The sequence below is a fragment of the Megascapheus bottae genome, chromosome 2 (assembly GCF_031878675.1).
Source record: "Megascapheus bottae isolate mThoBot1 chromosome 2, mThoBot2.hap1, whole genome shotgun sequence".
NCBI lineage: Eukaryota > Metazoa > Chordata > Mammalia > Rodentia > Geomyidae > Megascapheus > Megascapheus bottae.
The window spans coordinates 53,158,967-53,185,369 of NC_143510.1; the positions used below are offsets into that span (position 1 = coordinate 53,158,967).

The 26,403-nt window shown below is 46.5% G+C and overlaps 1 protein-coding gene across 7 annotated transcripts in view; it reads right to left on the bottom strand.

Annotated features, from left to right (window-relative positions):
- Positions 1-4,621: 4,621 nt before the first annotated feature.
- Positions 4,622-26,403, bottom strand: part of Baz2a (bromodomain adjacent to zinc finger domain 2A) — a 36,046-nt gene continuing 14,264 nt past the window's right edge. For 6 of the 7 annotated variants that reach the window (XM_090327387.1, XM_090327384.1, XM_090327381.1 and 3 more), the window contains 28 exons: positions 24,913-25,050; positions 22,627-23,220; positions 21,632-21,817; positions 19,716-19,934; positions 18,846-19,259; positions 18,578-18,638; positions 17,383-17,491; positions 17,114-17,215; positions 16,729-16,939; positions 14,920-15,020; positions 14,560-14,625; positions 14,070-14,303; positions 13,678-13,932; positions 13,204-13,418; positions 12,818-12,892; positions 12,474-12,654; positions 12,321-12,380; positions 12,040-12,184; positions 8,619-9,268; positions 8,279-8,501; positions 8,006-8,161; positions 7,748-7,899; positions 7,136-7,425; positions 6,889-7,021; positions 6,433-6,579; positions 5,596-5,825; positions 5,340-5,483; positions 4,622-5,259 (listed from right to left, as the gene is read on the bottom strand). In XM_090327387.1, the coding sequence (XP_090183513.1) occupies positions 5,094-5,259; positions 5,340-5,483; positions 5,596-5,825; positions 6,433-6,579; positions 6,889-7,021; positions 7,136-7,425; positions 7,748-7,899; positions 8,006-8,161; positions 8,279-8,501; positions 8,619-9,268; positions 12,040-12,184; positions 12,321-12,380; positions 12,474-12,654; positions 12,818-12,892; positions 13,204-13,418; positions 13,678-13,932; positions 14,070-14,303; positions 14,560-14,625; positions 14,920-15,020; positions 16,729-16,939; positions 17,114-17,215; positions 17,383-17,491; positions 18,578-18,638; positions 18,846-19,259; positions 19,716-19,934; positions 21,632-21,817; positions 22,627-23,220; positions 24,913-25,048 (5,655 nt within the window). In that variant the 5' untranslated portion in view covers positions 25,049-25,050 and the 3' untranslated portion in view covers positions 4,622-5,093. The remainder of the gene's footprint in view (positions 5,260-5,339; positions 5,484-5,595; positions 5,826-6,432; positions 6,580-6,888; positions 7,022-7,135; positions 7,426-7,747; positions 7,900-8,005; positions 8,162-8,278; positions 8,502-8,618; positions 9,269-12,039; positions 12,185-12,320; positions 12,381-12,473; positions 12,655-12,817; positions 12,893-13,203; positions 13,419-13,677; positions 13,933-14,069; positions 14,304-14,559; positions 14,626-14,919; positions 15,021-16,728; positions 16,940-17,113; positions 17,216-17,382; positions 17,492-18,577; positions 18,639-18,845; positions 19,260-19,715; positions 19,935-21,631; positions 21,818-22,626; positions 23,221-24,912; positions 25,051-26,403) is intronic. The other variant, XM_090327395.1, reaches the window with a different exon arrangement.

Genomic DNA, 26,403 nt, shown 5'->3' on the forward strand with positions numbered 1-26,403 from the left:
ATAGACAGGGGTGGGAGATGACAGTATTTGCACTGAGGGTGCTCCACCTCTGGTTAGGCTAGTACCACTCCATCCCCTTACTCTTCCTACCTTGCTAGTAGGTAAGCTTCCCTTGCCCTCCTCCACCTTCCAGTGTCTTCAGGGATCGTTCGCTGAGACTCCATCAAGTCACTGTGGCCAAGGCCTAAGTGTGGGGCTGCTGCCCCACCAGAAGCATGGGGAGAGTACTTGCTGAAATGTTGCATGGGTTTTTGGCAGTGGCTTCCAGAAAAGGCACTATTGCAAACTGAGTGTAGTGGGACATGCTTTATATATTGGGAGGTGGAGACTGGAGGATTTTTTTGAGTTTAAGGCTAGCTTAGGTTACTACATAGGAGACTTGGTCTCAGCAACAAGGAAGAACCAGGCCTCCTCATGTGCAAGAGCCCCACCTTCTGGGAAGACGGCAGCATGGCACTTGTGAGGGCGGCAGAGGTAGCAGTTTGCTTTCCTTAGGCAAAGGCAAGGCTTGGATGGGTGGTCAAGGCCAGACTTGCCCCCATCCTCTTCTAGGCTTCGAGTCGTGCACTTTGGAGAAAAGGGTGGGGGCATCACAGCCAGTCTGTAGAGGTAGGCCCTTCAGTTTGTGCCTTGTTACGTGGATTCCTCAGCTCCTCCATTTCTGGACAGCTTGTCTTAGGTCTTTGCAAGCAACTGGCAGACTCCCGAAGTTCACTCAGCCTTTCACCCCCTCCTTCCATAGTTTTTCCTCAGCAGCTAAAACCAGCCTGCCACGCTCTTCCACGTGACTGCAATGAGCAAGCTGGGCGTGCTCATCACCTATGGCCCTGCTTTTTCCTTGGCCTGTCCACTTGTTTTCAAAAAGCAAGTCCAAGCCCGTCCCCAAACTTCCTCATCCTTGTTACTTATCTACCTCAGCTTCACAACTGAACAAGGGCACGAACACCAGACTTACAGCATCCTGTCCTTGTCTTCATGAGGGTTAGGAAGCCGGGGCTAGAAAGGGCTCTTGAACAAATGCAGACTCTCCTCCATCATTGTTTCTGGAATGTCTTCTCTGGCTCACTAACCATCCTAGAAGACTGTGAGCCCTGGACAGGTTTATTTGGTAGGATCTACCTGTTGGCAGGCCGGGGTGGGGGGTGAGGGGAAGAGACTGTGTGGTCACCACTTAGGATAACTAAATGGTCACCCCAAACACCACCATCAGAGCAGAGCTTAGAACATGAGAATTCATTGCTGGGGCTACCAAGGAGTTAGTAATTTTAGTTAGGGCTGGAAGCAGATGCTCCTTCTCCACCTCAACTCTGTTTGTCTAGAGGGTTGAGGAATTGCTGCCAGCCTCGAGGGAGATGAGACTTCGCTTTCCCAGCCTCCAACACCTATCCTGTGTGTCCACACTGGGTGGGTGGATCCTCTGTTGTGTGCACTTATCACCTGGAGCAGAAATGAGTTTAATTTATACTTCAAACACATTTTGTACATGTTTTGCCTTCTGTAGAGACTTCTAGTTTTATACTCTTCCCACATTTAGGCCAATGCCACCCTTCTTCTAGCTTCTTCCTTTTGATCTTTTCCTGTTACATATAGTTTGGTTAAAAGCTTCATTTTGGCTTACTTTTTTAAATAAAACATAAAATCCAGAGTGTCAGTGTCTTTGTTGTTAGTTCTGGGGCCTGGGCGCTGTCCCTGAGCCATTTTGTGCTCAAGGCTAGTTCTCTACCCCTTGAGCCACACCCCCACTTCACTTTCTCATGGTTAAGTGGCGAGAAGAGCCTCACACACTTTTCTTTCCAGGCTGGCTTCAAGCCGTGCTCCTCAGATCTCAGCCTCCTGAGTAGCTAGGAGTACAGGTGTGAACCACTCATTGGCTCCCAGCTTGCTGCTGCTGGGCCTGTATCTGCTACCCCTGGAGCACAGGGGGAGCTTGGAAAGAGAAAGCTCTGCTCACAAGGAGATGGGACAACATGCTGTCATTCTGCCCTGCACTCCAGACTTTGACAGGACCTTAGGGCCTGCTCATGTGCACAGCAGGGGGTGGGGAACGAAGTGCACAGACTTCTAAGATGCCTCTGTGGAGGGGCCAGGCTGGGAGGTAAACCTGTCTCTTGTACCAAGCCGGTTGTATCCATCAACATCCAGTCATCCCCTCAGGTGTGTGAGAACCAATGCTGAAAGGAACAAAGAGACAGAGTCCTTTGAATCTCTATCAAATGTGGTTTTTATTCAACTGACAAGCACTTTTCTACAGCTGCACTTGTGGAACATCACATGGCAAAAACAGGTTTTTTTTTTTCCCTCTAGGCTTTTTTTTTTTCCTTTTTTAAACCTTATTAAAAATGAGATTGGTCCTAAAAATATAGAAAGAAATAAATTTAAATTCACAAAAAACTGTACATTATCAAAAAGTCACTAAAACACCACATTTGGTTATATAAAAAGTCAGTCCCTTTTGTTATAAAAGGAACATGGAAACTTGTTGGTGTTGATGGTGTGGTTTCTTAAGCTGTTACCAGACTAATGGGGAGGGGAAACAGAGGGGCAGGGGGTGGTGGGCTGTCCTTTTATTTTAAGCTGCCTGCCTCAGCAAATACACAATATGGAAAATCCACCTAACTCCAGGGGAAAGTGAGGACAAGAAAAGAAAGAAATGGCTCCTCTGATCATGCCTCATGCCCACCCCCTCTTCTGACTTCTTCAAGCTGAGCCTAGGACTCCACCCAGGTTAAGAGCGCCTGGTCCCTGGGGAGATGGAGCTGGGAGAGGAACACAACGCAGAACTGAGACTTCACTCCCTGTCTCCACCTCCCCTCCAACCATGAGTTACTCTAGTAGTACATTTTAGGCCAGGAAAATTGCCATGGGGAGAAAAGTGGAGCCCCCAACTATAACAGTTCCAAACATCTAACACAAAATTTGTTACGGCGCAGTTATTTAGATAAAATATAAATATTTATGCATAATATAAAGTCAATTCAAATATTCTTCAATCCACCTCTTATTTAAAAGCAAAAAAAAATCTCAAATAAAATTAAAAGTTTTGAGGTTTATCTGACAGAAAAGGCGACTTTAGAAATAGGCTAGGGGGGGAGAAGGGACATAAAGGAATAAAGGGACTGCCCAGGACCTACGCTGCCCCACCCCCTTCAGTGCTGCCACAAGTGGAAGGAATGCTCCATCTCACCTGGTGCCCTCCACCCCCACTGGAACATTTCTTGGATGCCTCAGCTCTCTGCTTAGGCCAGCCAGCAGCCACCTCCCCAGTGCAAGTACCCGTAATCTCTAGTGGGAGGGGCTCTGCTGAGCAGGAAAGCAGGGGGCCAGAGGCCCATGGCTATAGCTCGGCATTAGCAGCTTTCCTCTCACATGCTGGGGGCATAAATTGGGCACATTCACATATAGGGCAGTGGTGGACCCAAACCCCCTCCTCCCAGCCTCTCCTGTGCTCCAGGTTCTATGCTACTAGGGAAGGGGTTCTGGGCTGTGAAGTAGATGAAGAAAACACAACTAAACCCACGGATGGTCAGTCATGGGTTAGAAAAGATCCAGTTCTACCCTTCTCCCTGCGAAAGCTTCAGACTCAAAGCAACTGAGAGGAGAGGGAGTTCCTGCTGAAAGATTGCACAGTTTGAAGAGGCTGGAAGAGAAATAACCCAGGAGAGGGAGAGAGGGAAGGAGAGAGCGAGAGAGAGGGGGGAAAGGGAGAGGAAATAACCCAGGAAAGAGAGAGAGAGAGAGAGAGAGAGAGAGAGAGAGAGAGAGAGAGAGAGAGAGAGAGAGAGAGAGAGAGAGAGAGAGAGAGAGCGAGAGAGCGAGAGCGAGAGAGCGAGAGAGCGAGAGAGCGAGAGAGCGAGAGAGCGAGAGAGAGAGAGAGAGAGAGAGAGAGAGAGAGAGCGCGAGCGCGCGCTTTGCCCCCAAAGAGTTCCTGTGGTTTCCCAAAGATAAAAGCATTAGTATGCAACAATAGGGAATGTGGGAATAGAAACAGACACTTGGGGAGAGACTGAATGGATCCTACCGAACAAAACAGGGTCACTCACATTTGCTTGCACGCGCGCGCGCGCGCGTGCGCGCGCGCACACACACACACACACACACACACACACACACTCTCTCTCTCTCTCTTTCACATGCAAACATACGTGCAAACACAATGCCTCTCTCTTCCTTTCTCTGAGGCCAGTCAATTGCTACTTGGCCCCCACTTCAGAGGTGCACCCCAACTCAGCAGTGGTTGTCCCTGAGGAGTTCCCAAGAGGGAGATTTGGGAAGGAGGCTGGAAGGCCCAGCGTGCCTGCCTGCACTCTCCCCAGCCACTGAGTTTCAGAAAAGGCTAGAAACTCAGCACGTGAGGAGGACACAACATTTTAGAGGGATAGCTATTGGCAGGAAGATGAGGACAGAAAAAGACAGGGACCTCTGAACTTTTCTTTTCCTTTGAAGGAGAAAAAGATTGGGGAGGAAAGAACCCGTACACGATACATTTTATATTATTGGATGAGAGAAAAATCTGAAAAATGGGGTGAGAGGAAAGGAAAAGGAGAAAACAAAAGTGAGAAGCAGGGAAGGGACTGAACATGGAAGCAGCATGTCCAGGGCCCGGGTGTCCGGCTTGACACACTTGGGAGTTAAGTCCACTTTACTGGCCGTCACTGCGGGTCCGCACACAGTACAGAGTGTTTCTCGGTTTCACACATTCACTAGAACTATTGCTATTGTTAAATAACCCCAGAATGCTGGGGTATGTACAGGGAAGGAGAGGAAGCCGGGAAGAGGAAATAGGGACTTCTTTCCCCTCCCCATTTTTTAATCAGGAAATAAAACAGAAAAGAAAAATTATTTTTCTTTCTTTCTTTTTTGGCTTTCAGTCCAGGAGGACCTCATCTCTGCCCCTCTTACTCGAGGAGCAAGAGAGGAAGGGAAAAAAGGGGACTGGGAACAAGAGAATGTGGGTGCTGCCGAGGGCAGTGTCAAAGTCAGGGCTCTCTCTGACTTGAGTCTGGACCCAGGGCGGCGTCAGCAGGTGAGAATGGCAGGTTTTTCTGTTTGGAAGGCGGGAAGACCCCACAAGGGGACTCCCCACCCCCCTTGCCTCACAGATTGGCCTGTTTTCCCTGATAAAACTCCTCCCAGCGGCTCTCAAAGAAGCGGCGCATGATGTGCCCAGCCTTGCCAACTTCAGAGTCATCCTCATTGAAGGTCTGGCAGTTGTCAAAGACCAAGAGGGCATCAGCTGCAAACTCTTCTGAGCTGGTATACCTAGACAGAGACAGAGATGCAGCTGTAAGAACTATGAGCTGTGCCCTAACCGAGGACTAGAGGAATGAGCCTGAACTCACCCTCCCCGGAGCAGCCGCTCACGCATGGTGGAAAAATCCATGGGGTTCTTGATGATGCGTCGGTACCCGCTCACCAAGCGTGGGTTCACAGGCTCCAGGAAAGGCCAAGCTGCATCATGGGACTCCATCTCCATCAGGATAATCCTTATCACACAACAGGGATGCCCCATCACTGGAAGCTCACACCTTGCCTCTTCCCAGCCACTTTCCTCTGGCAGAGAGAGACCCAGCTATCCCCAGAACTGGCTCAACTCACTCGCAGAATGTGAGATCTCTGTGCTGGCTCCGCATTGAGAATCGCCGCCGCTTGGCGGGAGACACACTTAGCCTCTCAGAGTATCGAGGTGCTACCAGGCTTTCTTGGCCCCTGGATAGCACTCGACGTCGACGGCTATCTCCCTCAGGAAAGCTCAGCGAAAAACCACTCTTCCGCTTCTGGCCTCGCTTGGGGAAGCCAGGCTTCTGAGTGAATTCTTCCTCTACCTGCTGAGGACAGGAAATGGTGAGGTAAGCAATGGCTGAGAATATACTGTGCTTGCCTTTGGGTTCTTCAGAATCCCTTCCTCAATGACTAAGGCGGCAAAATATGTTCATTTGTCAGCCAGCATGGGAATTTCAGTAAGGAAAGGAAGAAACAAAAAAAATAAATTTCCTTCCTTCTTCCCTTCCTTTCTTCCTTATCCTGGGGCTTGAACTCGGGGCCTAGACACTGTCCCTGAGCTTCTCTTTGTTCAAGGCCAGTACTCTATCACTTGAACAAAGTGCCAATTCTGGCTTTCTTGTCTGAGCTGGCTTAAAACCCGGATCCTCAGACATCAGCCTCCAGAGAAGCTAGAATTATAGGTGAGAACCACTGGTGCCTGACTTTCTGGCTCCCCCACACCCCAACATTGCTTAAATAGAGGAAGCAACTGAGACTTCAGAATCCAAGGGACTTATCCAAAGAAGGACCAGAGGCCAAGTACTCTAACACCCTGTCATGCACTCAGCCCATAGAGACTAGGGAATAATAAATAAGAGACATCTGTAGGTTTGGTGCTAAATGAGATAAAAAAAGAAAACTGACTCTAGTTTGGGAGAATGAAAGCCTTACCTGGGCCAAACAAACCGCACAGAACCAATCCCCTTCTGGGACAGCCTCCATCTTAGGCCGATGGCAGTAAATGTGGCAGCCACGGTCACACCCATCACAAAGTAGAAGAAACTCATCATTGTCACCCTTCCGGCAGACTAGACAGGTCTAGACCAAGGTCATGAAGAGGTAGGATGAGTGCATTTTTTTTTTTTTTTTTTGCCAGTCTTGGGCTTGAACTCAGGGCCTGGGCTTTCTCAAGGCTAGTGCTCTACCACTTGAGCCACAGCACCACTTCCAGCTTTTTCTGTGTGTGGTACTGAGGAATCAAACCCAGGGCTTCATGCATGCTAGACAAGCACTCCACCACTAGGCCACGCCCCCTGCCTGCAGAATGAGCTCTTGAATACTATCCCTACCAGTGACCCCAACTACCCCAGCCTGCCGGTGCCTTCGTAGGCGCTCCCAATCTCTTACCACTTTGTTGACAGACTTCTCCCAGGCAATGGACCGTTCCAACTGGCTCACACACAAGCATACTTGGGCTGCACTCCGGCACCGCTCAAGTGTCTGACGCCAGACACGAACTCGAGGAGTGATCTCGTAAGATCTACAGAGGGAAGTGGTAAACCCAGGTGAGAAGCAAGACCTATTTTCTATTAAAGAGAAGAACTTCTTCCCTCTCTCTCCAAGACCTAGAACAAGGGGAGTAGGAGTCACTCACATCTCTGTTGTAGTGCCCTCAGGGGCACCATTGGGCGTGCTGAGCAGGGCCTTCTCCAACACCACCTCATGGGCTGGCCAGAGAGGCTCCCGCAGGTACCGTCGCTCCACATTCTGTTCTAAGGCAGCCAGTCGCATCACAGCCAGGTCCAGGGGATTGGTACTTTTTCGTTGAGGTACCAGTCCTTCTTTGATCCGACCTCTCCAGGTGATGTCTTCCTGGGGGTCAGGCAGATGCTCATAGTAGGCCAAATCTTCACGGGTAGAGTCTGGGCTAGGACATGTCCAGCCCTTTGTGTGGGAAAGAGGAGCAAAATTCAATTGTAAAAGAGAAAAATCAGGAATAAATAGAAAATAAGTGGCCATGTAAGGTCATTCCTAGTAGATTTAAGAGTGTGTGTGTGGTTGTGTGTGTGCTGGTCCTAGGGCTTACATTCAGGGCCTGGGCACTGTCCCTCAGTCTTTTGTTTAGGGATGGCTTCAAACTGCGATCCTCATATTTCAGCCTGCCTCCTAAGTAGCTAGGATTACAGGTGTGAGCCAGGAGTGCCTGGCAGATGTAAGGTTCTAATTACTTCCATGAACTTGCTACCCAGTACCAGTCCCTATATACCCGAATTTGCAGATCAGACAGGATAACTCGTTGCTCTAGCTCCTCTACCCACTGAAGCACTGCTAGGTCTGTCTCATACGTCTTCTCTTTGGAGGACCAGCCCATAATCTCTTCTTGAAAGGCAGGTAGCTGGCTGGGCTCAAAGATGGGATCTAAAAGAGAAAGCAGAGGGAGAGGTCCATTAGGTGTCATCCACAGCAGCAGCTCAACACTTACCTTGGTCTCCTCGCCTAGGCGGAGTCAAAATCATCTATTTACCAGTTGAGGGCCGTAAGCAGACTTCCTGCAAGAAGTCCCTGTGCTTGTTAAGGTGTTTGTGAAGTGCCTTCTCCCGGATGCCTCGAGGATGGAGAGCCTTGAGTAGAGCATCCAATGTCTCAGGATCTCGGATCCACCACCAGCCTAAACACATCTCTGTAAGTAAAGGATATACATGTGGGGTGGGTGGTGAGGGCAGGCAGGGTGGGAACCTGCTATGAATCCCACTGGACACCGCTGTTATCGAACCTCATTCCACTTAAGATCACTAACCAGGAGGGACAGGCTGGGCTGTCAACTGGGATAGGTAACGGTGCTCCATCTGTTTGAAGAACTTGCTAGGAGGTCTCCCTCTCCGTTTTGGCTGCCCTAACCCTGTGGGACTCTGGGACATTTCTCCAGAGTCACCTGCTCGCCTCTTAGGGACCACCCCAGACAAGGGAGTAGAAGAGAACTGCATTGGAAAGCAGGGATTGGCAGCACTGAGTCTATTCATCTGTGAAGAGAAGACATGGACAAGAGCACATGGGATATAGGTTTCCTCAATTCAGGCGGCAGCCAGGCAATGGAGCCTGTGGTATATAAAGTACATACACTAATTTTGACTACTTACTGGCTTGGAAAAGGCAGGCAGCTGAGGAGAAGTGGGCTGGTCCTCAGAAACTGCAGGGGGTGGTGTAGGGGCAGCATTGCAGGGTATCTGGGCTGAGAAGCTGAACCAAGGTGCTTGAGGATCAGGGCCAGAATCTGTCTCATCAAGCTCTGGCTCCTCTGGGGGCTGTGATGGGGCTGGGTCTAGTTTTCCTGGGCTGCTATCGGGTGTGAGGACTGAGCTGCTCAACAGGGAGCCATGGCTCTGAGTCTGGCTCAGCCAAGACAGGAAGGCTGACTGGCTAAGGTCATGGTGGCTCTGGCCCAGAGACAAAGGGGAACCTTCTGGCTCCAGAAATCCATTATGGGATTGAGGATTGGAATGAAGCTGGGGCTGGGCAGGAGCTGGAAGCTGAGGATGGGATGGAGTCTCCAGCTGAAGATGGGCCTGAGGTTGTTCTGAATCCTGACCCTTGACAGATGACTTAATGTGCCTAGGTTGCACAGAGCCAGGCTTAGTTTTTCGAGGTCGGCCTCGGGTCCGGGCAGGAGAGGCAGTGGGAGTGTTGGAAGCGGGTAACTCCTTCTTCACAGACAAGAGGGCAGGGCTGGGTGCTGAATGGGCTGCCATCTTCACAGAGTCCATTTCCTGCTTTATCACATCTTCAGGAACTATACAGACAAACAAGAGAATAAGATGGACACAGCATATAATAGAAGAAAACAAGCCAGGTACTGGTAGCCCACACCTATATTCCAAGTTACTTAGGAGGCTGAGGATCATGGTTCAAAGCCAGCCCAGGCAGGAAAAGTCTGATAGACTTTTATCTCCAATTAACCACCAGAAAAAAAACCCGGAAGTGGTGCTTTGGCTCAAAGTGATAAAACATTAGAGGTGAGCTGAAGAGCTCAGGGACAAGGCCCAGGCCCCAGAGTTCAAGCCCCATGACCAAGTTTCCTCCCCCACCCCCCCCAAAAAAGCAGATTATCCTTCTTCTCTTGGACTCAGTCTCCATACTCCCCCCCCTTTTTTTTCTTTTGCCAGTCCTGGGGCTTGAACTCAGGTCCTGAGCACTGTCCTTGAGCTATCTTTGAGCCACAGCACCACATCCGGCCTTTTCTGGAATCAAATCCAGGGCTTTGTGTATGGTAGGCAAATACTCTACCACTAAGTCACACTTCCGGCCCAGTCCCCTTATTTTTGAGACAATAACTTATACCAATGAATATAGTAGCGAGGAAATAAACATTGGGTAACTCTATCATCAGATGAGTAAACCGATTAAGAAATCAGTTGTGGGTTCAGGAGCGTGGCCTAGTGGTAGAGTGTTTGCTTAGCATACACAGAGATCCAGGTTTGATTCCTCGGTACCACATACATAGAAAAAGCCAGAAGTGGTGCTGTGGCTCAATTGGTAGAGCTCTAGCCTTGAGAAAATCTAAGGATAGTGCTCAGGCCCTGAGCCTCAGTTCAAGGCCCAGAACTGGCAAAAAAAAAAAAAAAAAAAAGAAAAAAGAAAAAAGAAAAAGTTAGAAGTGGTACTGTGGTTCAAGAGCACTAGCCTTGAGGAAAGCCCAAGGACAGTACTCAGGCCCTGAGTTCAAGTCCCAGGACTGGCAAAAATAAATAAAAATAATCATCATCATCAACTGTGTGGGACTGTGTGTGGGGGGGGAGGGGGCCTGGGAAATGTAGCCTAGTGCTTGAGCTAGTGCTTGTCTAAGCACGCAAAAAGCCCTGGGTTTGATTCCTTGGTAACACATACACAGAAGATGCCGAAAGTGGTGAGAAAGAGTGCCCAGGCCCTGCGTTCAAGCCCTAGGAACAGCCCCCCCCCCCAAAAAAATCAACTACATCTTTTGTGTATCAATTCTGGGGCTTAAACTCGGGGCCTATTCTATCTCTGAGCCTCTTTCTGCTCAAGGTTAGAACTCTACTACTTGAGCCACAGGATCACTTCCTGTTTTTGTGGCTAATTGGAGACAAGACTCTCATGTGGACTTTTCTGTATCCCCTGGCTTCAAACTGTGATTCTCAGATCTCACCCTCCTGCGTGGCTAGGATTATATTCAGGATCCACCAGTGCCCAGCTTCAACTACATCTTTGTATTTGTATTGGCACTAGGGGCTTGAACTCAGAATCTGGGGGCAGTCTCAGATTTTTTGGTCAAGGCTGGTGTGCTCTACTACTTGAGCCACAACTCCACTTCTGGCTTTCTGATAGTTAATTGGAGATAAGACTGTAAACTTTTTGCCTGGCTAGCTTGCAATGGAGAACCTCACATTTCAGCTTCTTGAGTAGTTGGTATTAATAGATGTGAACCACCAATGCATGAACTTGTTCTTCCTTTCTCTTTCAACATGGTTTCACTATGTATAGCCTAGGCTGGACTTGCATAATAATCCCCCTGCCTCAAATTCCTTAGTGTTAGGATTAGAGATATATCTACCACCATGTCCAACTTAGCAACTTAGCTAGCAAGTCAGACACACAGCCTCTTTTTGTGCTGACCACTCCCCTACAATGTTAAAGTAATACTGTAATTTGAAATATTAACTCACTTTTTTTTTTTGCCAGTCCTGGGCTTGAGCTCAGGGCCTGAGCATTATGCACTGTCCTTTTACTTTCTCAAGGTTAGAGCTCTACCACTTGAGCCTCAGCACTACTTCTGGCTTTTTCTATGTATATGGTACCAAGGAATCAAACCTGGGTCTTAGTGCATGCTAGGCAAGCACTCTGCCACTAGGCCAAACTCCCGCCCCCCCCCCACTTTAATCATTTTAATAGTCTTATAAAATATGTATGCTTTAAGGCAGGCGCTGGTAGCTCACGCCTGTAATCCTAGCTACTCAGGAGGGCTGAGATTTGAGGATTGCGATTCAAAGCCAGCCCAGGCAAGAAAATCCGTGAGACTCTTGAGCCCCATGACTAACAAAAAACAAAACAACAACAAAAAAGTATTCTTCATTTACAAATGAAGAAACAATAATACAGATGGCATTTGGTACAGATTGTAAGAACTTACTCTAGAGCCTGATTTCTTGTTTGCTTTCTTAGTCCTGGGGATTGACCTAATAAGCCTTGAACATGTCAGGCAAGTGGCCTCAGTCTCCAGCAGTGTTTTGTGCTCTTAGCCACTGCTACATTAACTTTAATAAAGATGAAGAAAGCTGGGCTGGGAGTTTGGCCTAGTGGTAGAGTGTTTGCCTAGCATGCACAAAGACCCTGGTTCGATTCCTCAGTACCACATACATAGAAATATGCCAGAAGTGGTGCTGAGGCTCAAGTGGTAGAGCTCTAGCCTTGAGAAAGTAAAAGGACAGTGCATAATGCTCAGGCCCTGAGCTCAAGCCCAGGACTGGCAAAAAAAAAAAAAAAGAAGAAAAGGAACATTTAACTTGTGTTTGGACTCAGAATTGAGGCTTACAAGCACACACTTACCTAAGCTCCCTTCGGATCCTTCCACAAAAATCCCAGCCAAATATGGCAATACCCAGTAGCGGCGTCTGTAACGGTCTTGACCCAAGGAGACTGCCCGAAGCATCTGAGATGAGAACAGCAGCTTTTTGCGAAAGAAGAGCTGACGCTGGGTAAGCAGAGGGAAATAAAAGGAAGATGTGGCAAGTTTGTTGTTTAGTGTATGGGAGCTTTCCCTATACCATTAAAGGTGATCAATTCTTGCCAGCCCACACTTTCAGCTCTCAGGGTTAGAAATATAGTACCTTACTGAGTTTTTCTATCTGACGCTCTAACTCCGGAATGCTAGATGATATAGCATCAACCTGGTTAGACAAGTGGAGAAAAAAAGATGGTGAAGTCAAGGAAGAGCAATAACTACTCCCTAACTTCCACTTTTCTTGGTCTTGGGCTAGTACCTCTCCATCTCTTCGACCTCTACGGCCATGAATAGCTGTTATACTCTCCTCCTCTTCCTCTTCTTCCATGCCGCTGGTTTCCTCCATGATCCGAGAACTGCGTCTCCGCCCCAGACCTTCCTCTGATCCTTCCATCTCTACCTCAGGTCGTCCAGTTCGTTTGGCCAGAGCAGTCTTCAGTCTTGAAACAAAGAGATTAAAGGTCTCTGTGGTGACAAACATGATGCTGCCAAAAAATACCCGATCCCTCTGCTAGCTACTAAACCAAACGGAGGACATCCTGTTCCAGGCAGAGTACTGGTTATGCTCTTCTCTCCTCTTGAGTTTAACTGTCTTGTTCTTACCTCCGGAGCCGGCCTTCAACAATCCACTTGTTTTTCCTGTAGCTGGACATACTCTCCAGAGTCTTGTCAATCTCACTGCAGAGGCACAGGGAATAGGATTATTGAGTAGAAGTGGAAGCAGAAAACAAAAAGGCTGGGAAGGGGGCGGGGGACAAAGCTTTTAAGGTAAATAGAGCTATAGTCTACAATATAGACTGGATGAATAGTAGAGGAAAGCTTAACCTCTTCCAGAAATGGCAACAAGATTTTCAGTTCCAAATCACTCCAGCATCTTCAGAGCTTGGCAGACACACATGACTCAGGACTTATGGCTAGCTAACACCCCATCCTACCAGGTTTAGGACAACCATCCCATCCTTAACCCTTTGATAAGGATGACCCCTTACTTGATGATGAGAGTGGAGCCATTGAGCTCATGCACAAGGAAGGCCAGAACAGCAGCTTTCTGTTGAGGTGATTGTGCCTGAAAAGGCTGGGTGCGCAGGCTGTCACAGAGGGCTGGCTCCACTCCATATGCCATGAGGAAGCAGCGCAGAATCTCAGACACATTGTCTCTTGTCAAGGGGATCTCAGATATCTTCTCTCCCAATATCTTTAGGGACTATTTAAAAGAGAGCATAAGGGGAATGAGAAGGGAAAAGGGAACAAGTCAAGTTAGGTGAACCTAGGAGAGAACTACAGGGTTAAAATAGGACATGAAGAAAAGAATGAAAATAAGTACAAGACCAAAGTGTCAGAAGACATAGAAGTAGAAGGGGAAAAACAAGAGAATACGAATAGGAAGAAGCTTTATCTCCATTACTTCTCCAGATCGTTCTACATCCCAGACCCTCCCAGTTTGTCTATCAAGGGAAGCTAACCTGACAGTAGGAGGGAAAGCCAGGATCATGGAGTGCAGCCTTCAGGAGTCGCACCAGCAAGTCTTGCACCTTGCCCAAGCTGTCGCCTTGACACAGGAGTCCTTCCTGCAGGACACCCAGGCTAGGCACATCTTTGGTAGGGTCAAAGCCCAGCACCTTGCCAAAACTATGCAGGAACTCCACAACAGTCAAGCAGTCTGAGAAGGCCCTACTGGGCAATGTCAAACCAGGGATGCGTGTGAAGTCAGGCAGAGGCTGGAGGGATAAAAGTGGCAGGGTGTCCCATTAGACATACCAGAGGCAATAATTTGGAATGCCCAGAGGATCTTCCAAGACAAGTATTCTTAGAATAGCCCCTCCATGACCCAGCACGATTCCTTTTCCATCCCTACCTGGTGGTCAGCCAGACACATATCTTCGGTGGGCTTCTTCATCTCCTCCAAGATCACCTGTTGCCTCTGTCGTTCCTCCAGGCGCTTCTGTGTGGCCAGGGTCTTATCTGCTTTACAAGCTGGCTTTGCTTTGGCCACCCCTTCCTTTTCCTTCATTTTTACCTTCTCTTTCTTTTCCCTCTTCACTTTTTCCTTCAGTTTTTCCTGCTTTACCTTTAGCTTTTCCTTCTCAGCCTATCCGTCCAGGGCAAAGAGGAATAGGAGTGTCATAAAGATACTATTCACCACCCTTCCCTGATTCCAGTCCCTTCTAAACTCAGTGACCAGAATAGTAACTGAACACAAGACTGGCATATGTGTGTTTTGGAAAATCAGTTTGACTTCAAACTGGGGGATGGGACAGCATTTGTCTATCATAAACAAAGCCCATGTTCAATCCTAAGCACTGGAGAGGAAAAATTAGACTTGGCAAACGTATACATGCACATACCTTGAATTTCTTCTTAGTGTCCTTCTGCTTTAAGCTCTTGGTGTCTTGTTTCCGCTTGTTTCTGGCCTGTAAACCATAAGGGAAATCATTTCTCCTCAAACTCTGAAAGCATCTTTGCTTGGACTAGTAGTCAAGAATAGACAAGGGTGCTGGGGAGGAGAGTGAGACATGGGATCATGAGGGGCTGGCAAAAGATCCATCCTCTCACCCTACAGATACCCACATTATTTGTGAACAAGTTCTCAAACTCAAACCTAAGTTCAAGGTAATGAAATGTGTGCTGTACATAGCAGACAGCAGATGGGGAAGGTGGAAAGAAGTGAAGCAATTGGAGGAAGTTGAAACACTGATATCCCTTACCTGCCCTTGGATAGGAGTCTGACACTCCCCCCGTTGTACCTTCTGCCTCATCTTCTTTTTGCTTTTACTCATCTTTGTTTTATCTTCCTCACTGGTTGTTTCTATAAAGACAGAAAGAAAAAAATGCAAGAGGTAAGGCCGGGCACTGGTGGTTCACACCTGTATCCTAGCAAAGCCAGCCTAAACAGAAAATTCATGAGACTCTTATCTCCAATTAATCAGCAAAAAGCCAGAAGTGGATGTGCAGCTCAACTGATAAAGTGCTACCCTTAAATGAAAATACAAGCAAGACCATTAAGTCCTGAGGTTAAGCCTCAGTACTGGCATAAAGAGAAAGAAAGAAAACTGAAGCTTGGTATCCTAACAGGTAGCATATACCAGGCACCTCTCCAAATCATCTGCAGTAACTTCTTATTTTTCCAATATACATAATAAAATGTTAGAGGAAAATGTAGCAGAAGCACCTGTAATGCGACTGTATAAAGAACTGAAATGGTATCACTTGCCCAGAAACAGCAGCCCCTGGCTCCAACTGGACTACTTTGGAAGTAGTCTAACCGATGGAAAAGAGGCCACAATGACAGAGTATCATTTCAGTCTGACTCTTTCCTAGGCTAATGACAAGGCTATGAACACACAGACTGATTTAGTGGAGAAAGTGCTGAGAAGGATAATAGCCAGGAAAGAGGGTAATAATTGGAAGTACTGGCTGAATACTAAAGATCAACAGTAAGATCAACACTGATATAGTTGTTGCTATGCCCAGCTTGCAGGGCTCCTACTAATATACATATATATATCTATGTGTGTGTGTATTTTTTTTTTTTGCCAGTCCTAGGGCTTGAACTTAGGGCCTGGGCACTGTCCTTGGACACTTTTTGCTGAAGGTTAGCACTCTGCCACTTGAGCCACTGGCTTTTTTTTTGACTACGCAGTACCCAGGAATCAAACCCAGGGCTTCATGCACGCACGCTAGGTGCACTCTATCACTAGGCTACACTCTGGGCCCTAAAATAGTATCTTTAGAATTCAAGTGTGAATTTAGAATCTGCACAACAGTGGTAATTAGCAAGGAAAAAAGTATACAACTGAACTCAGTATAACTAAGCATTAAAAAGGGCATGGAAATTCTTTAATTAAAAAAACAATAAAAAAGGGCATGGAAGGGGTTGGGAGTTTGGCCTAGTGGTAGACTGCTTGCCTAGCATGCACAAAGACCGGGGTTTGATTCCTCGATACTACATACATAGAAAAAAGCCAGAAGTGGTGCTGTAGTTCAAGTGGTAGAGCTCTGGCCTTGAAAAAATCCAGGGACAGTGCTCAGGCTCTGAGCTCAAGCCCAGGACTGGTTTTAAAAAAAAAAGGGCATAGAAGTCCTATTCCATGGACCCATACCTACACCTCAGAACAGCCCAAGGCTTTACTAGTAAAAGCAACCCATGGAAGAAACTGACTGGAAAAAAATACCAAAGTTGCTGGGAATTCGTGGTTCATGCCTGTAATCCTTTAGGGTGCTGAGATTTGAGACTCCTAGTTTGAAGTTAGTTCAAATGTCTCCAACTAACTAGTAAAAAGCTGAAAGTGGTATGGTTCAAAAGGTAACAGAAAGCACAAGGTCTGAGGTCAAGCCCCAGTACATACAAACACAGAGTAACAAAGTACTGGGACTCTGATACTGCCAAAGAAAAGCTGAAGATTCAGTCTGTCCAGATACAAGTCACACTCTTGGGAAACCCAGATATTAGCAATTTGGTAACTTTTCAGATAATTCATCGAAGAAGATTCTGAAAAGAAGAAAAACCACCATACCTTGAGCCTCCAATTTCTTTAGGAGGCGGTTGTCTGTTTTACTCAAAAGCTCAGGGATTTTGACTTTAGGAGGCCGACCTCGGCCACGTTTCACCTTGGAGACTTCCTTGATTTTAGCTTTCTCATTGTTTCGAGGTCGGCCACGTTTGCCAGTAATTGCTTGAATCCTGGATGGAATCTCTTCTGCTGAGAGTTGTACCCACTGCAAGCCCTAAAGAAGTAAGGAAGAATGTGTTACAATGGGAGAGAATGGGTGCAAGCCATTAAGCCCTCTGAACTATTTCAGACATCTAATCTAGAACCTCCACAACCCCATGAGAGGAAGCTACAACTTGTTCAATATCTTTCTCAGAGACCAAGCCACAGTTAGCCCTTGGACCAGCACCTCTGGTGTTTCTCTCTCTTCAAAGAAATCTCCAACAGGCATACGAGGACTGAAGCTGAAGTGCTCACGACGAACACCATGTACCACATTGCGACTCAGGTACTGATAGGAGGAAGTAAAACAGCATTAATGCAGTTGTAGCCCCACCAAGACTTTGGCCAGCAATGGCACAAACCAAACAGGCTTCAGAACAGACAATATCAGGCTGATATCATAGGGGCTAAGAAAGGAGTCTTTACTTCCTTTTAAAACAATCACACTGAAATTACCTTGATAACTTCTGGAAACTGTTTCATCCTCTTCCCACAGGGGCCATAATACCAGGTCTCCCCTTGCCATCGGTGACTTCCCTTCTTGATACGCACCTCTCTCCGCCACCTGCCAGAGAAGCACATGGGCCCTGCCACCAGGTCACACCCCTACCCAGTTCCACTCCACCCAAAAGTCCAATCTCCTATGAAAAAAGACCCTCTGAAATCTATCTGGATTTTTGTGTGTGTGCTGGCCCTGAGATTTGACTCAGGGGGCTCACAATCATTTAGCCTGCTCAGTCACTTGAGCTGAATACAGTTGAAGAGTGGATGACCTCTAGCCATCTATCTTGGGATTTTGCAGATGCAAAAACAGCTAAACTCTTGTGAATACCTCAAAACCCTCAGAGGAAAGAAATACACTAAACTTCACAAGATTAGAAAACCCTCCACCCCACCCTTTCTTTCTACCATCACTAAGATGAGCAGCCAGAAACCCCTCCCTAGTGGCATTCAGGGTAATTACTGAATTTCCAATAAATAGGAAAGACCTCAGGGAATAAAGACAGAAAACAGAGCACTGGGAAGACAGTGGAAGAGTAAACTTGCTATTGAGTCTATGAAATTACTCAGTAGACTAGGGTTCAGGAACTCTATGTTTTGAGTAACAGAGTGAGACTAAGCCTTCTCTTTCTGTCAAACTAAGTACTACTCATCAGACTTGGTGACCACGAACAATCTACAAGAGGTGTGGTGAAGAAGATCTAGGAAGACAGTTTTTTCCCAGAAGGCCCTTGGTGTTAGCTGGCATGCTCATTCAGTCAAGTTATGGTCAAAAATTAACTCTCTAAAACAAACGAAAACAATCACAACAACAACAACACACCGCAATTCACTGACTCTTAGTCACTCTCTGTTCATTACTATCCTCGCTCTGAAAACAGGCCAAGTCAGCTAGTTTGGATATCTAAGCCCTGGAAAAGAACCTAGCTAAAGCCCCTTGTCAAAGGCTGTTACCACAAGAATAGGTAAGAGAAGACAGACCTTAAGTGGGAAAAACATATGAATTTCATACATGCCAAGGAACATTATTATAGATAACTGTCCTATTATCTACTCCCTCCAGGCCTCAGATAAGGAGTATCTCCCTTCTTCCTAGAGCCATGCATTAAACTCGCCCAGGTCAATGCATGTAGCAATCTAGAGCATTTACCCATGTTGGAGGGGAAGACGGACTTCTTCTGGAGTGGCAATACGTCTCCTCAGAACATCACCTTGGGAGGAAGATGGGACATTCAAGTTAAAAAGTTCAAACAAGCTAGGTGCTGGTTGTTCATGCCTATAATCCTAGCTACTTAGGAGGCTGAGATCTGAAGATCATGGTCTGATCATGGGTAGGAAAGTGATGAGGCTTTTACTTCTAATGCAACAAGGGACAAACTTCTGGGGACCAGTCAGGGATAGACATTGGGGATACTCACTGCTACTAGAAGTTTTGACTCCTTCAGAGATCTCTTCCAGGTCAGCAGCAGCTTCAGGGAAAGTGTGGATATCTTTGTTTGTTGGAGAGGTTGTTGGAAAGGCAGTTTCTGGAGAAGTGCCAGGGGAGGCTTGTGGAGAGGCTTCTGCAGAGACTGCCGGGAGGGTTGCTGAGGAAGTGGCAGAGACTGTTGGGAAGACTGCTGGAGAGGTGAGAGGAGAGGCTGCTGGAGAAAGTGCTGGGGAGACTTCTGGAGAGATTTTGGAGGAGGCTGTTGGTGAGACTGCTGGATATAGCTGAAGAGTGGATGACTGGTCAGGGGCTGGCTGAGTTAGGGTTGGAGGGAAGTCTGAAGCCCGAGTCTCCATTTCTTCTTGTTCAGCATCACTACCATTATTCATGTCAAAGCTGTTATCTGGAACCCAAAGAAACGGGGTGGGCAAAGAAAAGTGGCATAGAAAAGAATGTACTCAGTTAAGCCTAGACACTAAGCTAAAAGGGGTAAGTTAAAAGGATTGCAAAAAGCAATAGCTCTGGCTCCCCCTCTTTAACTTATGAAAGTTAAAGAGTTAAAGAGCAAAGCTGCTATTGCTTCTATCATTTATCATAAAGAAGTCTTTTACCTAGAGTCACAAAGACCTCTTTCTCTTTTTCCTTGGAGTTTTCCAAGTCTTACAAGTTCTACTGGACTGGGGTCTGAGCACAGTAGCCTGTAGTTTTCTTAGCCCACTTAACACTGTCCTATAGCCCTCTCAGTCCCCAGTAAGGTGCTTTTATAGATTCCTCGTTCCTAACACCCTAACTATGGAATCTATTCTCTCACTGTTTTTGCAGCACAAAAACTTCATTTATCTCTCCCCTCCTCCCTTACCTTGCAGGACAGACTCCCCTAAGACAGGTGGAGAGGTGGGGCTGGCAAAGATCGAGGCTGATGTTTGACTATCATCAGCCAGAAGACTGAAGGCAGTAGCATTATTGAGGGATGGACAATCGAGGGCAGAGATCACAGGGTTGTCTTCAAGTGGCAGCTTATCCTCTGCTCCTATCAGCTCTGTGTCATCTATACCATAAAGTCCTCCACTCACTGGCTCTGTATACAGAAGTGAGGGGAAAAAAAAAAATCAGAAAGCAGAACCAAGTGCATAGCCTAGTAGTAGAGTGCTTTCCAAGAATGCATGAAGCCCTGGGTTCAATTCTCAGAAAAAGCTATAAGTGGTGGTTTGTCTCAAGTAGCTGAGCACTAGCCTTGAGATAACAGTGCCCAGGCCCTGAGTAGAAGCCCCATGACTAGCAAAAAATAAAAATAAAAATAAATAAATAAATAAATAAAAAATCAGAAAGCGGAGGAAAAACTCAATATTCAAGATTTCCTCACTAAGCAATGCTAAAAAACATCTAATTCTAAGCTGGGCAAGGTGGCTCATGCCTATAATCCTACTCAGGAGGCTGAGATCTGAACATCAAGGTTCAACGCTAGCCAGGACACAAAAGGACTCTCCAATTAACCTCTAGAACATGGGAAATGGGACTTGACTCAAGGATAGGGGGTAGCCTTGAGCTGAAGAGCTCAGGGACCGTGCCCAGGCCAAGTTCAAGCCCCATGAGCCAATAATAATAATAATAATAATAATAATAATAATAATAATAATAATTCTAGTTTCTGCACTGTGAGATCTGTTTTTTGTCAGTCTTGAGGCTTGAACTCAGGGGCCTGAGCTCTGAGCTGTCCCTGAGCATTTGTACTCAAGGCTAACGTTCTACTACTTGAGCTGCAGCTTGGCTTTTGCTTTTTGACTGTTAAATGGAGCTGACCTTGAACTTTCTGTCTCAGCCTCCAAAGCCCTGGGATTATAGGCAAGTTCTACTTCACCCATCTTGATTCTTTTTTTTTTTTTTTGCCAGTCCTGGGCTTGAGCTTAGGGCCTGAGCACTGTCCTTGGACTTTCTCAAGGCTAGAGCTCTACCACTTGAGCCACAGCACCACTTCTGGCTTTTTCTATGTATGTGGTACCGAGGAATCAAACCTGGGTCTTTGTGCATGCCAGACAAGCACTTTAACCACTAGACCAAACTCCCGGCCCCCTGTCTTGATTCTTTTTTAAAAAAGAATTAAGTAGTGGGTCAAGAGCATAGCCTAGTGGTAGAGTGCTCACCTATCATTCATGAAGCCCTGGATTTGATTCTCAAGGATAGTGCTCTACCACTTGAGCCATAGCACCACTTCTGGCTTTTTCCTTGTATGTGGTACCAAGGAATGGAATCCAGACCTTCATGCATGCTAGGCAAGCACTCTACCACTAGGCCATGCTCCCGGCCCCCAATTCTTTTTAATAGAAAATTTTAAGAGAAAATTTCAGCTCTATAAAAGAACAAAACCATGAAACTGTGAAAATAAAGGAAAAAATACTAAGGATGTGTCTATCCTATCTTTTCTAATAAGATGATCTTTCTCATACTTCCATGAGGTGAGAGGTTATTATTCACAAGCAAATGTTTTCTTTTCAGAACCCCAAAAGGCCAAACTGTGAGTGATTAAGTCCCTATTCAATGAATTATTACAGTCCGGGACTCTTGGACCCAAATGGAACACTGGGAAAGAATCTGGGACATGAACCAACTCATCTCAGAGTGCAGTTGGCCTAGCCAGACTAGGGCCGTGTAATTGCTCTGCTATAGGAAGCCCTAACATTCCAAATTCCCTAACTATTTTCCTCTTTTACTATCTCTTCCGGGTAGTGAGAACCACCTGTCTTTGGCCTGGACAAATGGAAGGGATCTCCAACTTACCTGGTGCCAGAGAGTCAAAAGGCTCAAGAGAATCTTCACTGAGGATTGGAGTGTCTTCCAGTTGATCAGGAAGATGTGAAGGATCATCTAAACAGCTCACCGTTGGGTCAGGGACCAGAACTGAGACCTCTTGGTGTAATGATTCCACAGAAGGAACAGAGCCATTGTAGTCACACATCTTGAGTTCTAGGGTTTTCCAAGGGAGTAAAAGTCAAAACTGATGCCTTCAAATGCTCCATTTTCCCTACAGTAGGCAGTTAATCTTTGCTATAAGAATGCTCATTCAATTAACGTTTATTGCTGCTATGGTACCAGTTAGCTTAAAAAAAAAAAAAAAGCAATTTTTTCAAGATAGTCTGAAAGTGTAAAGATGTGCTGATAAAACAAATCCTACAGCTAGGCTGAAACCTGACTGTGGTTCAAAGGCATCCAGGAAAGTCTGTGAGACTCATCTCCAATTAATCCTTATATTTTGGAAGAAGCCCTTTCTGGCATAGAGAATCTGTTGGGGCTGTTTCAGGCTCGCCCACTTGCCCTCTCCAGGCCGGCAGCTATGCATGAGCTAGAAATAATTTGTACTCCCACTCTTGAGCTAGTACTGTTGCCACAAAAACACCAGCCACTTGGATCTGCTAATCAAACATGCAAATCAGCCTCCACTGCAGAGAGCTGGAAAGACACGTTTTCCTCACCTCAAAAAGCCACTGTCGCTGGGCGCTTGATCTGAGGATCAAGGTTCAAAGCCAGCCCGGGCACAAAAGGACCTGAGCCTTATCTCCAATTAGCCTCTAGAAAATGGGAAGTGGGGCTTGGCTCAAGGGTAGGGCGGTAGCCTTGAGCTGAAGAGCTCAGGGACAGCACCCAGGCCAAGTTCAAGCCCCATGACCCACCAAAAAAAAAAAAAAAAACCAAAAAACAAAAACAAAAAAAACAAACCCACTGTCCCCTACAGCCCCATTTTCCCTCTCCCACCCAGCTCATAGGCCCAGTTATACCTGGCTGTTCTTCCTCTAGTTCCAGGCTCCCTACCAAGCCAGTGCCATTCTCTGCCACAACTGAAGTCAGCTCCTTTTCTGCTGCCTCATCAGGATGGATACCACTGCCTGCCTCCTGGGAGGGCGCAAAGGTCTGGATGCTAGATCCCAACATAGGAGAAGTCTGTGGGGAGGTGAAAAAACTCGGGGGTCCATTGGGCATCACCTCAAAATTCTGGTCAGGAAAGGAATCATATAGTTCCTGTGAGTCAAAGTTAAGCCCCATGGGACTCTGGGTACCATTGGCCCAGAACTCTTGGCTCCCAGCCCGAAGATTAGTGTTATGACTTGGGGATGAAGGCTGCCGGCTGCCCCCAAGGATGCCATTCAGTGGGTACTGTCCCCCCGAGAATTGAGAGAGAAGGGGTGGGTCCTTGAGGTTGCTGCCAGAATTGGCAGGTGGGTACTGCGAGTAGTTCCAGAGACAGTCATAGGCCACGTTGGGGTGATGGAGGTGTGAGGTGCTGGAGGAATGGGGAGCAGAGTTCAAAATCCCTGAAGTAGTAGTGTGAGATACAGTAGATAAGCCATTAACATTCACATCCCCATTCAAACCTGGCAGAAGAGGAGAAAGAAGGGTCAGTTATATACATATATGGAAATCATTCTACTTAAAGAACCCCAAAGTAATACTCTGACTAGAAAAAGCAAAGGTGAGAAGGGGAGCCCCCTCTGTTAAATTTAACTTCTGAGTCCCTGGGGAACACCAAACCCAGATGCTCCTGGATGTAAGTTTAGTGACTGCTGCAGAGGAGGGGCTAGGGTGCTCTTAGAGCCTATCATAGAATCCACCAGCAGAATGGCTGCTGCTATAGGTATTTCATGAAATGAAGCTGTAGACATGCTCCCTACAAGGACTTGCATTCTTCCTCACTCTCATTCCCTGGGGGGACTCTTCCCTTGGAGGGACATGACAGAGTCTCCAGTGTAAAACCCCTTTCCTAATGCCTACGTGGCCCCACACTAGTACCGGGAGGGACAGCCTCCACCTCAGAGGCACAGGCAGGTCCAGCGCTTTGTGCTGGGCTAAGAATAGAATCTGCAGTCACCACAGTGACAAGATTCCAGGCTCAGAGGCTAGGCTCAGCCCCTCCCAACAGGTCCTAAAGAGCTAATATGAAGGGGTAAAAGTCTCTGCATGATCAGTACTGCAGAATTCAGTTCTTAAAACAAAGAAAACCTCTGAGATGACAGAGGACAATCAAATGAAGAAAACAAAATGCTAAGTGGGGATCCCAATGAAATAAAGGGATATCTATCTGAAAGCTGTTTGTTGAAGACAGAGAGAGAATGCTAAGTATAAGCCTGTTTTTTGTTGTTGTGGTTTTGGTTTTTGTTTTCCTGCTGCAAGGAAGGAGGAAAAGGAGGACAGCTTCTTTTTGCTTTCAAGCATAAAGAACTTGAAACCCAAGCAACATTAGAAAAGTAGTTGGCCAGGCAGGGAGTGTAGCCTAGTGGTAGAATGCTTGTCTAGCATGCACAAAGACCCAGGTTCGATTCCTAGGTACCACATACATAGAAAAAGCCAGAAGCAGTGCTGTGGCTCAAGTGGTAGAGCCCCAGCCTTGAGAAAGTCCAAGGACAGTACTTTTAGTTCAAGCCTGGATTGGCAAATAAGTATTCAGAGTATTGATAAGCCAAGTCCAGGAAAAAAACCCAATCCTGGGACTTCATCTGAAATGTCATCTTTCTGGAGAAACTAGAAAAACCTAAAATCCCCTTGGTAAGCACTACCTTCTATCCAAGAAAAAGGGGTATCACAGACAATTCCACCTCTTCTCTGCAGCACAAATAAAAAGGCAAATATAGCAACTCTACCCATCTTTCTTTCCTCTAGCACTATCCCAAAGTAATGTTTCCAACCTCTAAAATCAGCTACTCAGCGGGCAAGTCTTTAATCCCTTCTAGATCCACCCTGATTATCAGCAGCAGCCACCCCCTTCACCATTCTTTGACAACAGCCAAGGAACAGGACTGTCAGGAAAGCAGTCTAATCCCCTATTTTTTGTAGTTGTTTCACTGTTTTTTTCTAACCTACCCAACCTTAAGAATGAATCCCTTCCATAAATCCCTTGAACTTATTCTATTCTTGGAAGGTTGATTGAGTAGATTTGCTTCCTCTCTACTATCTACCAAGAAAGAGCTGTTGTAGAGTAGTTAAGCACAAAGTGGAGCCAACGGTCCTCCCATCAACCTGCCCTAAACAGTACCCATTCCCTCCCAGGGCCATGTGGCCTTAACACTCACTTTTCCCTTGCTGAGGGAAGTTCATGGGAGACCCGTTAGTGTAGAGGCCCTCCCCTGAGGAAGGAGAGGGTTTCAGTCCTGAGGCAGCAGGTGCGGGGGGAAGGCCAGTAAAGTTAAAATGGTCGTTTGCCTCCATTTCTGTAGGAGGGGAGAAAGAAAAGGGGGGAAAAATACTAGTGGTTAAACAGGGTTACATCACCTGGAATCTAGAAGTAGATTTCCTCTACTTACTTTTTTTATATCTAGGCACTGAGAGGAGGGAAATATGCCCCCAACCTGGGTAATGATCCCATAGGAAGGTTCTGTTGCTTTCATAATGACACTTGAAATCGGGACCAGCATACCACTGAAGTCATGCACCAAGCCTTTTTTTCCCACTTATTTTTTGGATAGGGCTTTGTTCTTTTGGGGGCCAGTCTTGGACTCTAACCTCTACCTCTATATACTACCAAATCTAGCTTATTTCTTTTTATGTGTATGCCAGTACTGGAACTTGAATTAAAAAGGGCCAAGGTGCTCTCCTATTTGAGCCACATCTCAAATTCAACGTTTTCCTGGTTAATTAGAAATTAAGAGTATCATGGACTACTTATCTACCCTAGCTGGCTTTGAACTTCGATCCTCAGACCTCATTTCTGAGTAGCTAGAATTATCCTTTTAGTCCTAGCTTGTTTTCTGTGATAATCTCAATTTTTGTCGGAGCTGGTCCTGAACCATGACATTCCTATCTCACCCCTCTATAGCTGGGATTCTAGAAACATGCCACTACAATTGACTTTAAAAGTTTTTCAAAGCCGGACTCCGGCTCATGCCTAGCTACTCAGAGGCTGAGATCTGATGACCAAGGTTCAAAGCCAGCCCAGGCACAAAAGGACCTAAGACTCTTATGTCCAATTAACCTCTAGAAAATGGGAAGTGGGGCTTGAACTAAAGAGTTCAGGAACAATGCCCAGGCCCAGGGGTAGAGTGGTAGCCTTGAGCTGAAGAGCTCAAGGACAGCACCCAGGCCAAGTTCAAGCCCTAAGACCCACCAAAAAAAAAAAATAATAATAATATTAATAATAAGTTTTTCAAAGGCATCTTTTAGGCAAGTATGGTGTTATACACCTATAATCCTAGCATTTGGAGGTTGTGGCAGAATGATCAAGTCTGAGGCCAACCTGAGATACATAGTGAATTCAAATGAAACAAACAAAAAAAATATAGCCAGGCAGGCAGAGATCTGAGGATCAAGAGTCAAAGTCATGTTGGGTAGAAAAATCCATGAGACTCATGTCCAATTAACCACCAGAAAACCAGAAATGGCAAGATTCTTAACCAGCAAAAAGCCAGAAGTGAAGATGTGTCTAAAATGGTAGAATGAGCAAAAAAGCTGAGCAAGAGTAAAGCCTTCCATTCCAGCCCCAGTACTGGCATAAAGAACAGAGGACATTATTCAGCAGCCATGGGTTTGAAAAACAATCATCAGATCAATAATTCTGAATGAAAGAT